This window comes from Carya illinoinensis, chromosome 8 (assembly GCF_018687715.1).
Source record: "Carya illinoinensis cultivar Pawnee chromosome 8, C.illinoinensisPawnee_v1, whole genome shotgun sequence".
NCBI classification, from domain to species: Eukaryota; Viridiplantae; Streptophyta; class Magnoliopsida; order Fagales; family Juglandaceae; genus Carya; species Carya illinoinensis.
In genome coordinates this window covers 8,643,897-8,656,810 of record NC_056759.1, presented here as the reverse complement: position 1 = coordinate 8,656,810, position 12,914 = coordinate 8,643,897, and the positions used below count along the sequence as shown (strand labels likewise).

The following is a 12,914-nucleotide window of genomic DNA, read 5'->3' as shown; positions in this document are numbered from 1 at the left end:
TTGATGCATTCATTATCTTTGTTGGGAATTATTTTTCATGCTTTCATTTTCACAAAGTATACTGGCCATATTGTTATAATTTTGCAGGCTATGAGTTTGCTTTAAACCTTTGTGATTATGCTGCTCAGTTTGGTCTTTAATTTGATAGCCACGATGATGTATTCATTATTTTTGTTGAGAATTATTTTTCATGCTCAGTTTTTCACTTGAAATACTTGCCATTTGGGGCTGTGATTTTGCATGCCAATTGATCCTTGTTGCATGCTCTGATTTTGCTCTTCTACTTTGTATAACTGCTGCTCAGTTTGATCTTTTTATTGTTAGCCACATTGATGCTATGATTTTGCATGCTGTGATTTAATTCTACCTTTGTCCTTTGCAACTTTTGGTATTGATTTAGGCATATTGAGTAGGGCTGCATGTCTAGTGTAAGGCTGTGATGAGTGGGGTTAATTTACAAGTGTTCAGCCATGGGGCTCCATTGATATGGCAGGGTAATCCGAACTTGGATGGCCACCAATATTTTGTGATAGTTTTCACAAAAGCCAACCAGGGTATATGGTTTTGCAGCCATTCGAGGTTGAGCTCCTATATTACGCATGCTCTAAATAAATAAAAACCATTCTAAACCTCACGGAATACACATTTTTTATGGAAGCAAATGTGAATGCTCTTATTCATTTATAGCATATCATCTTTTAATCCATTATTAGAACATTGTTGTATTTTTAATCCATATATTGCTTATCTCATTTCTCTTTTGACAAAGCTTTGTGATATTTACATGCTAATTTCTTGTTTTTATTGGATTTTCTTTATCTAACCTCATTGGTTGTGATGATGACAAAGCCTTGTAAGGTCGCAAGAAATTTGGCACACACCTCCATGGCATGGTAACCCGAACTGCCAATAAGTAGTGGTAACCAATTATTGTAGCCATTCGAGGAAGGGTGCCAAATTCCCTGTATGTTACCATTTGGTCCCTAAGCCAGTTACCAAAAAAAGTAGACAAACTTGAACGAAAATATTTACTGTTTGTCTACAAACTTAAAAAAAAAAAAAAAAAAAAAAAAAAAAAAAAAAAAAAAAAAAAAAAAAAGATAATACTACCCAATGCCTAGGTCAAGTAGTGACACTACCAATATGTCATGATCAACAAAATATCATTGCAATGAAAACCCAGTATGTTATTAAAGCATGTTGACGAACTGCTCATACTGAGGATAATGAGGGGCGCCGATTTTTCGGTTGCCAAAATTATAAGGTAATTTTACATGCTTTGTTGGTGGTCTTATTTGCAATAGATGTAGTTGTACTAATATGCTTACATATTTCAATACTTGTCAATTGTGCAGGATGAGCAGCCTTGCGGGCATTTCTATTGGTATGACCTATAAATACCAGCATATGGGCAAAAGACAATTAACCGATTAAAAACCAAACTTCATAAGATACAAACTTCAATGGACATCCAAACTAGCAGACATCGACTAGAAATTGATTTAGAGAGACATAAGTAAATACTAAAGAAAACCAGTTTGATTATTCTGATTTCGATATCGTGATTATTTGTTTTGACAATTTATTTTGAAAAATTATGATTATGGTGACATGTACTAAACTTTTGATAACTCGCTTTTATTGTTTGCACATGACATTTGTTTTTTGGAGCTAGTTTGAATAGGTAATACTGGTACTTGTACGTATAATTGATGAAATAATATATATGTATTTTTTAGTTTTCAATTTTGTATTTCTCTGTTACAAATAAAAAACCATTCGAAAAGTCAAATATTTATTACTTGTATTAATTTCAAAATTATTCACATATCGGGATAAAAAATCAACTCCATGCTTAAGATTTATATAGAAGTTAGAAATGCTCAACAGAGGAAAAAGACAAAAGAGTAAGTAGTTAATAGAATAGAAAAATAATAGGGAATGACATGTATGAAGTTTTTTAAAAATGAGTCAAATTTAGGAAATATTTATAGGAAATGTAATTTCTAACTAAAATTTAGGAAAAATTATATGTAATGGAATTTTAATGCTCTTACTAGACTTCAAAGTGAAACCAAAGATTCTACTTTCTTTTTAGCAAGTGGCTGCAAGAACAGTCAGGCTGCTTTGAGCAAATTCTGAAACTAGAATCATATCATGCCAATCCACTTAATTCCTGTGCATTCATGAATGAAATGGGCCTTGGACTTGGATTCCAAACCATATGAAAACAGGATCCTCACAGAATTACTCGTCGCCTTAAGGCTCCAGGTTATATTGCATGACTCAAAAGGAAAGGAGAATATTGAGGGTACAGAAACCGACTCAAAATAAATATAAATAGAACTTAATTGCAGATATTCAACCGCCATTTATTGGATTGAAGCAAACACAAGATGCCAAGGTTTCAGTATCTGATATTACACAGTAAATATGCATGGGATCAACAACACTCCTTTAATTTGTCCCTTCCCCTCACATTCTGATTTATCTTATTCTCGATTTTCTTCAGCTTATAAAAACATGCAACTTGCTTCACCTTTCACAGGGTTGGCCTCACGTTAATGCGAGATGCAACCTTCTGACCCAGAGACCTGTCAGCCTGTACATATATAGCCAATGCCAACAGTTAACATAAAAAAGATCACAGGTCTAACCTTTGAAGAACTTAATAGAAAGAGAGAGGATCACCTGAGAGAGGTATGAGACCCAGATGCTGCGAATCTCATGGGTGACACGTGGATCAGACAAAACCTCAACCCATCTGTGGACACATCGATCTTGCCTGGGAGAAAGATCACGAGAGAAGTGAAAAAGAAGCAAATTAATGCTAAATTGACAGCCCATCTATTTATATATATATATATATATTTATAGTTAAATCAATTGAGGAACTCAAGTTACCTGTCTGGTGCCCAGGATCTGTATCTATCTCCTGGTTGTTTAAAATTGTTCTCCTTCTCAATAACACGCTGCATTAACCGATCTTTCATGATCAGAGGTGAACATTCAACAACATGTTGAAGGTACATTTTGAAAAAAGACGGATGCAATTGGAGGAACTAACCTGCTCACGCAGTCCAGAGAGTATATCACGTGGAATGGGGAATCTCTCAGCAGGACAAACAGGATCAAACCTCGAGGGGTAGTAATTTACCTAAAATTTAGCATTAAAGCATTTGGTCAGAATAAATAGACAAGACCACCTTAGCATCTTCCACCATTCCTGGGTGCAAGACAGCAAGGTTGCTTGCATACAAGTCTGAATCTGATTGACAAAAAATGTAATACCTCCTCATCCCTGTGAATGATATTCATGGAACCCTCATGGTGATTGTTGTGATGAGCACACTTGGGAGCATTAACTGGTAGCTGGAGATAGTTTGGTCCGAGGCGGTGCCTATGAGTGTCAGAATAGGCAAAGATCCGACCCTGGAGCATCTTGTCATTGGAGTAGTAGATACCAGGAACAACATGGGCAGGGTTGAATGCAAGTTGCTCATTCTCTGCAAAGAAGTTGTCGATGTTCTTGTTCAAGACCAAGCGGCCAACTGGCTGCAGAGGCAAGATGTCCTCGGGCCAGAATTTGCTTGTATCGAGAGGGTCAAAGTCAAATTTGTGCTCATCTGCGGGATCCATTGTCTGGATGTAGAATTTCCACTCAGGATAGTTTCCAGCCGCAATTGAGTCATACAGATCCTTAGTGGCATGGCTATGATTAGTTCCTCCAACCCTAATAGCCTCTTCCTCCAACAAACACTTGACCCCAAGAGTGGGTTTCCAGTGAAATTTAACATAAGTAACTTTCCCAGCCTTGTTGATCAGGGTATATGTATGAACACCTGCGCCTTCAATGTGTCTGTAATCTTGTGGAATACCAATATCATCAAACAGGAGCATGAACGTGTTCAGACTCTCTGGATGGTAGGAGAGGAAGTCCATAACCCTCCAATACTCCTGGATGTTCGTCTTAGGGTTGGGTTTGAAAGCATGGATCACATCGGGAAATTTCATTGCATCACGGATGAAAAAGATGGGGAAGTTGTTTCCCACAAGATCATAATTACCCTGAGCACCAAGAAAAACGTCAAGCCAAACACATAAATACTACAATCCAATACAGCCTCTGATTGTTCATTATATCCTGATGAAATATCAGAAGAAAACCTGACCTCTCTCGTGTAAAACTTAACAGCAAAGCCTCGAGGATCCCTAATGGTTTCAGGGCTGCCACGCTCATGGATGACAGTGGAGAAACGGACAATCACAGGTGTCTGAACTCCGGGGGCTCGCAGAAAATCTGCACATGTGAGGTGAGTAATATCATGGGTGACCTCAAAGAACCCCTTCGCACTGGCTCCTCTAGCATGGACAACACGTTCGGGGATCCTCTCCCTCTCAAAGTTGGCAAGTTTTTCAACCAGATGATAGTCTTCAAGAAGAATTGGACCTGTGAAACAGAAACAGAGTTACAAATCCTGCATCTTTTCAACTCTATTTGTTTCAGCCAAAGAAAAAATATCTGAAACATAACAAGGGTGACTTTCTTTAATGAGTTATGACTGAGTCTCCCAAGCATGAACATGAGTCATGACGCAAGTATATTACCAAAAGTGACTATAAATAATAATCGTAGGGAAAATACCTCTTGATCCAACGGTTAAGGCTGAATCGTTGTTAAAAACGGGAGCCCCAGCGTTCGTGGTCCAGAAGGGTGTATTGAAAGCACTTGAGGGGCGGTACTGCATGCCATCGTGTAAACACAAATTATTATACCCATATACAGCAAGTTTTCCATCAAGACCGATCGATCCAAATGCTCACAACGATGTGTACAAACAGATCAAGAACTTCACGAAATACCCCAATAATATATATATATATATATAATACTCCAAGTATACGTAGTGAACCCGTTTAAAAATCTAAACATACGGAACTATATATGACCAGGCATCATGTTAATAAAAGAAGTACTCCTCCCAAACCATCGATCTGATACCTTAAACATCTCATGAATTAATAATTTAAGCTAGCTAGCTCACAATAAAAAGAATTCTTCATATATATATATATACACACTTCTCTGTCTGAGATCGATCGATCATTGAATACATGCATGAATCTTCTTGCCAACAAAATCCAAGAAACATGGATGAATGAAAAGAAAATAAAACAGCAGAAATGAAAACTAAGAAACGTACGACTCGATCCCCCGGGAAGATTAATTAAGAAAATGGTATAAGGATCATGAAGAAATAAAATCTGAGTTGGAAGTATATATATATATACCTTGTAGGGATCCATGTCGCAAGCTAGAAGGAAGATCAGAAAGAAAGAGATGAGGAAAAGGAGTAGAATGAGTGTGGAAATTCTTGTTAATGATTTGGCGATATTTATAACCAAACCGAGTCTAGCTAGCTCGCTCGTGCTTTCTCTAAAATTAATATTAAAAGTATCGGTTGATCAATAATTAATTCCACCGTCGAGTTGTGGGGGTTGAAATGCTATTTTCTCTCGTCGATCTGTAATTTTCAAGCAATACTACTCTAATGCATGACTGCTACTGCCGCTAGCTATAAGCCTATATGTATGTATGGGCATTGTCTTCGCATTTCTGCATTATATCATCCAAAAGAAAAGAAAAGGGAGAGACCATATGGGCTTAAATAATGAGAGAAATTTCAACGCTGAGATCATGAACTGCCCGGTATTCATTTTCCATCCATCCCTTGGGAAAGACAGAAATCAGGTTTTTTTACGGTTTATCAATTCGAGACCAACAGTAAGAGTGGACCCAACTTGAAAACTTCGTTGAAATAATTGAGAACGTTGGAGTTGGCGTGAGATTTTTTTTTTTTGAATCTCAGTACTCGTATCAGAATCACTGCATATTTTTATTTGTTTATAAATATGCGAATCTTAATGTTAAATAATTAAAAATAATAATATTTACGATTTTAGATTGTATAATTCTTGTGTATTCTTTAAAAAAAAATTTATAAATCTCATAAAAATAATTATTTTTATTTTCTAATAACAAAATCGATTTTTTTTAAAAAAATTATGCAAAACTTACTATCAATAACATTATTCAATTAATAAAAATAATAATAATTACAATCGTAACTATATTAGCATCATATAATTATTTTAAAAAAAGTAAATAAATATAAAATTTTTATTAAAAAAATTAATTAATATTTAAATAATAAATCTTATTTTTTTAAAAATAACTATATAATATTTATATACTATATATGATTGTACATGATATTACTTATATAAAATTCTATTTTCAATGATTTATTAGTAATTTTGATGACGTGGGATTGGTTCGTTGAATTCACCACACTCATATCTTATCCTGCTTTAAATTGTTGAAATTATTGATTAAACAGACCCTACTGTGTTGGAAAGGCACCCGTTGAGAGTTCCGAGTAATTGATTTGAATAAATAGTAGAAAAGCACCCGTTGAGAGTTCCAAGTAATTGATTTGAACAAATACTATTTATTTATTAAAAAATACTTTAATTATTATTTAAAAAATAAATAAATCAAGAAAAAAACCCCAGTTTTTTTTATTTTTTCTTTAATCTGCTAAAAAAACACGTAGCAGGCTGCTAGATAACCTCATCCATGATTTTGGTGTTAAAATAATTCAAAGGACCCCACTATTAGAGTGGTGCAGTTTTCATAGCTAGGATTATTAAAGCATATCCTTTAACGTGCCGATCTAAGATGGAAAATCTCACCGCCAAGATGATTGAGGGAGGATATGGACTGGAGGGATCGTTTTTTGTATTTTGCTATAATTTCTAAGCATGTGACATTGGCCACGCTGGCTATATTTTAACAACTGACAAATTAATAGAGCTTCAGAATTTTTTATGATCAAATACACTGAAACTTATAATAATAATAATAATAATAATACCCATACACAATATATATAATATTTATAAATAAATATGATTTATGAACCTATTTAAGTGGTGATTATTCTTTTAAAAATGATAGTTATAATAATAATTATGTAAATACTGTATAATTATTTTAAAAATAAATAAATATAAAATTAATAAAAATAATTAACTTTTTAATAATAGATAATATTTTTTTTAAATAATGATACTGCAACATTTTTAAAATTTATTAGAAAGCAACTACCATTCATGTTGCATACCACATATTTATAAATTTTTATAAAATATAAAAAATTTTTATAAAATATATAGATATTTTTTATAAAATTTATAATATACAATCATAAATAATAATTACTTTCAATATTTTCTGCTTCCCTTGTTCATTATAAGCAGATGTCATTTCCCAAAAGTTACAGGGTAGACATCCGTGATTGTGTCAAGTTTACATTACCCGCTTCTTTAACCCTTGGCAAGGTTTGAAGTAAAAGAGTTTGTACTTCTCTTCCAACAAAACATATATAAATAAAAGGTGACGTTGATAAGACGCCTACCTGATGTTGATAAGACGCCATTAATCATCCAACAAAAAATAATAGAGTGATGTATAATGAGTCGAGGGAATGCCATTCATTATTTCACGTAACATATTTTAAAATTATTTTATTTTATTTTTATTAAATTATTTTATTTATTATTTATACTTCACATATTTATTATAAAAAAATAAATTAAAATAAATATAATATATAGTATATAAAAATAATAAGTAGAATTATTCTTAATAAATAAAATGAACGTTTTTTCAGATGTCAAATAGATAATTATCGTGCAATCTCTCGATCAAAAAATGTATCCTACTTCAAATGTTAAAAAAAAAAATCTTGTTATTATGTAAGTTTCAAGTATTTATTTTAAAAATATAGGGTCTATTATTAATAAAATTATTTTTTTATATGAATCTTAAGTTTATTCTATTTTTCAAAAGAGTGTGTAGGATTTATACATCTTAAAACTGTAAATATTATTTCTCTTTACTGAATTTTCTTGACAATTTGATTGGTAAATAAATATTATAAAACTCTTTTAAGTTTTGTTATTTATTTTAAACATATTTTTTTTAAAACATTACATATTTAAAAAAAAATGGTTTATATAGTTGTTGAAGACGTGTTTCATACCACCAACTGTACAAATGACTTGCAATAGATGAGAGAGTGGCACAGGGTGCCTAGTAGAACACCGATGCCTAAGTTAGAGAGAAATTGTCTTAATGTGAGTATATGAATGAATGTGTTATTTATAAGAATATGAAAGTGGTGATAATGATTGACCTCAAAGTTTATCTTGAATAACTCTCAAATAAATTGGTAAAATAACATTCCTGATCAATCAGAGGCATTATTTATTGTAACACTCGTGCCCAGCGCAAAGCCTGCATTCTAAAATTTTTTGGGTTTATGCATATGAAAAGCTCATTCGAATAGACTACGGGCCCAAACCACTTAGGCCCAAAACCCAAGCCGTGAGAACCAATTTCAGAACCCACGCCTATGCACGTCTCCAAGCCTGTTTCCATGCCATGCAAGTTTGTGTCCAATTAGGGTTCATGACATAATATTTATATACATATGCAACCTTCATGTTCGTGTCTTCCCCAAGCTAGGGTTCCCGCTCAGCATATTCCCCTCCCACACAACCCCTCACGGCATCCCCCTGCTGCAACAAAGCCAACCCTCCACCCTTAGTGATCTGCATGTCTCCCTCCCCCACAAGTCTCCACGACCAGGAAACACCTAGCCACCTGTGGCCACTGATTCTTGTGACAACCACCCTAGACCCACTGGCAACCTCTCAGCCCCCTTAGCAGCCAACCTTTGACCACCACCCTGTAGCATCCTAGTTAGTCAGCCACCATCGTAAGGGATCGAAACTCCAGCCCTTCCCAATGCATGAACAACGTGCACTTAAGCCTAGATCTTCCACACCAACAACCTCTCCTCCACTGTGAACCACCATGGAAACTGCGAACGGAATCATAGCACACGGCCCCCAACCCATGCATGGAAGCCTTTGTTTCACCACACACAAAAAAGAGCATCCTAAAGCCATCCAAAGCCCAAAGCCCACGGGAAACAGCAAGCCCATGGTGCCTTTGCACTACCTTTGCACTACCCTAAACAACCATGCCCAACCTTGTGTCGCCACGAGTCACCATCACACGGTATCTCCACCCCCTTGGTTGTTCCCTTGGTAAAGCTCTCTCTACATGGAACACCCTCTCTCTCTCTCTCTCTCTCTCTCTCTCTCTCTCTCTCTCTCTCTCTCTCTCTCCACATGTGTAACAGTTCCCTCTCCCTTTCCCAATGCTCTACTGCCGTGCCTAGCCACCAACTTATTGCTCGTTGCTCCTCTCACGATGAGTCCAGTGCACGGCCATGAGGTCCCGAGTGTTCTATTGCTTCTCTTCTTTTTATTTTCAGCCTTTTCTGTAACAGCCCGCTAGAAATTTAATTGTAAAATTTCTATTAGTTTTAGGAATCTCGTGAAAACCACATAAGTTTTCACGAATCCATTAATCGTATAGGTGTTAGTCTAACTACATAGTTAGTGTTATTATTTACTATGGTATCCGAAATGTGTTTTTGATTATTTGGAGATAGTTAGAAGTGTCAAAATGTATTATGGTTTGTGCCATTAGACTCGGAGGGTTATTTAAGGTCTTATGGCGCAATAACACTTTTTTATATTTTCGGAAAAAACGTCTGTTCAAAACTGTAGATATTATTGGATAAAAATATATTGAGCTAAATTTTGTGGATATTTTGGATAAAAATATCTTAAGCTAATTTTGTGGATATTATTGGATAAAAATATTTTAAGCTAATTTCGTGAATATTATTGGGTAAAAATATCTTGAGTTGATTTTTGTAGATATTATTAGGTAAGATAGTCCTACACTCCACTCTCACTCCGGGTAAGAGAGTCCTACACTTAACTCTCATTTCAAGTAAGAGAGTCCTACACTTAACTCTCACTCCAGCCTCATCTCTTCCATATCTCATCCATAAGTATCTCCAGCCACCCCTCCCCACGAAATTATCTTCATTTACACTTTCCATTGAAAGAATATCAAACACTCTCTCTCGGACAGCTTTTAGGATGTCTTTTGCACACCCATTTCGAAGCTTTTGTAAGTATTTTATCATAAAGTCTCCTTCATATAAGTTGTTCATTTTTTAGTCTAGTTTACGTGGATATCTTATTTGTCCCATTTGAAAATCATTTGGTCAGTCAAATATTATATAAACTATAGAAAGGTCATTCTGGGAGATAAACTGGAGAATATGTTATAGTTTGGAGTTTTTAACCAAGCTAATGGATAGATATTGGTCCGAAAGTTTTATGGAGTATTGTTAACATGTGTATATGATTATTGGTTGAGGATTTTTGCATGATTAAAGGTTTTGATAAAAGATTTTCTTAAATTTAGAAACTTAGAAACTGGAAGAGGAAAAACAGTTTCTGTTTTGAGAAAGTTTAACTCTTTGGTGGTCTAACCTATTCCAATGACTTTGATAATTTTATTGGAGGATCCTAAGCATCTTATATACATGTTATATTATTATTTTGAAGATATTTGATGTTAGTTTCAAAGATATGAAATTTTATGCAAAGAGATATTCAAATAAGCCAAAGTATGGATATTCTTAGCTAAATTTATGTTTTGATTAATTTCTAACCATGTGATCTTGAATTAGAAGCTTATATATGTTTTAGGATATCTTTTTAAACTATGTGATGGTTTGGTTTGAAGATCATATATTTATAAGTCATAGATCAAGAGATTTATCAAAACTAGTTGAGGAAAAAGTTTCTGTTTTTGGACTAAGTGTAAAACCAAAAACTCCAAATGTTATTTTGTGATTTTGGTGACTTTAGTTTGATGATTTAAAGCATGGTTGATATTAGGATGATATTATGAATATGTTAGAAGTAAGATTTGATTTTTGAAATTCTTGGAGATGTTTTGATTTAAAGTTAAAAACTTGTGATTCAAGTGCTTGGATCTTTTTACAAAAAATTTTGGTGTTGATTATTAGCTTTTTCTAAATGGATGTTTTAAGTATGGTTTTAAACTTAGGATTGGAAGATGTTTGTTGTAAAATTTTGGTTTAAGCATGAGTTTTGAAGTTGGAAGGAATTGCAACAAAAATAAAGAGAAATGGCCTATGGAGGTTTCGGCCATAGTGTGTTTTCCATAGTTGTGTTTTGTTTTAAATTTTTCTGAGTTGATATTTAAGTTTAGGATAAAATTTACATGAGAAATGTAAATTTTGGAAACTTTTGGAGTTAGTATGAAAAATCCTTAAGTTATGGGTAAAACGGTCATTTTCCCACATGTAGAGAGTAAAATGAAAATTTTACTTTTTAAGTTAGTATTTTTCATATTTCAAATTATTAGTGATTTAGTTCTAACTTTTAGAATCACTAATTACAGTTCCTCGTGGTCGCACTTGAAGTTTTATAAGAAATGTGGAGATCGAGGTAAGTTAGCTTTTAACTTACTAGCAGTCTACTGTGTATGTGTGCTAGGTAAAGGAACTACAATGTATGTATGTGTGTTATCATTATATGTCATGCTATGTCAAGTTATCATGTAATTGTCTATTATACAAAATTTATTCTGTCATCAATTTTTATCTGTTACATAATATATTCTGTCATGTATTACTGTACTTTACAAGTACGTCATGCTAAGTATACCATCTATTACATGTATGTCAAGTCATGTAATATTTACTGTTGCAAGTATGTCATGTTAAATATGTTGTCTATTATATGTTATGCCATATTACAAAATGTTTCTATCTCAAGTTGGTCATATATTTCAAGTTATGTTCAAGTCACGTTATGTTACGTCAGGGCTTCAGTCATTTCGTATTCCAGTCACGTTTCATCTTGATTACTTATGTATGGGGTCACAACAATTGTGACGCATACACTACGTGAGACACAACAATTGTGACACGTAGAATACATGAGGCCACAACAACTGTAGAGTATGTATTTAAGCAGTTAAAGAATAAGTTTCCGTAGAATACATGGCGCCACAACAACTGTGGAGTATGTATTTACACGTAGAATACATGGAGCCATAACAACTGTGGAGTATGTATTTTTCATGTTAAATCAAGTTTGTGTAGAATATATGGGGCCACAACAACTGTTGAGTATGTATTTACGCGTAGAATACATGGGACCACAACAACTGTGGAGTATGTATTTTTCATGTTAAGTCAAGTTTGTGTAGAATACATGGGGCCACAACAACTGTGGAATATGTATTTACACGTAGAATACATGGGGCCACAACAACTGTGGAGTATGTATCTTTCATGTTAAGTCAAGTTTCAGATTAAGTTCATGTCAAGTCAAGTTCAGTTCATGTTTCAATTTAAGTTATGTCAATTATGCTATGTTGTACGCCAAGTTATGCTTTAATTACTTATGAATTTGATTATGCATTTATACTTTTACTGTCATCCATGCATCATTAGCTTGTGTGGAAGTTTTTTGTTAACTTACTGAGATTTATAATCAAATCTCACTTTGGTAGTCCCAACTACCATTCTCCCCGAATGGTAGATCTTGTTACAGGACCTGAAGGAGAATCAGGAGCTGATCAACTAGACACAGTTGACTAAGCGACGGTGCGATGTCAATGTTAATATAGTAGTTAACGTAAATTACTACTTGTACAATGGAGTTGCATCTCTAATACTTTTTGGATCATAACCATTTTGGACTAGTGTTGTGATCTATTCAATGGGTCTTTATGTATGAAGTAAATTTTAAGCATTTGGGATATTTTCAATTTGGTGCATAGTATTGCTAAAGAAAAAAAAAATTATCCGCTGCGAATATTGCATAATGTTAGATGCATGTTAGGAACATTGCATCTTATATGTCATGAACGGGGGCAG

General features: G+C 34.0%; 1 protein-coding gene across 1 annotated transcript; it reads right to left on the bottom strand.

Moving 5' to 3' along the window:
• Positions 1-2,351: 2,351 nt before the first annotated feature.
• On the bottom strand, positions 2,352-5,595 carry LOC122319174 (catalase isozyme 3-like). The gene is made up of 8 exons (XM_043137118.1): positions 5,293-5,595; positions 4,646-4,742; positions 4,173-4,450; positions 3,292-4,068; positions 3,068-3,157; positions 2,905-2,972; positions 2,692-2,785; positions 2,352-2,602 (listed from the first exon to the last, which is right to left on the bottom strand). The coding sequence occupies exons 1-8, from the start codon at positions 5,305-5,307 to the stop codon at positions 2,543-2,545; spliced, it is 1,479 nt and encodes a 492-aa protein (XP_042993052.1). The 5' UTR covers positions 5,308-5,595; the 3' UTR covers positions 2,352-2,542.
• Positions 5,596-12,914: the final 7,319 nt, after the last annotated feature.

Coding starts and splice junctions, on each gene's coding strand:
- LOC122319174 (XM_043137118.1), bottom strand. Junction 4,451..4,645: donor CTTAACCGTTGGATCAAGAG/GTATTTTCCCTA, acceptor TCTGTTTCACAG/GTCCAATTCTTCTTGAAGAC. Junction 2,603..2,691: donor GGGTCTCATACCTCTCTCAG/GTGATCCTCTCT, acceptor ATATATGTACAG/GCTGACAGGTCTCTGGGTCA.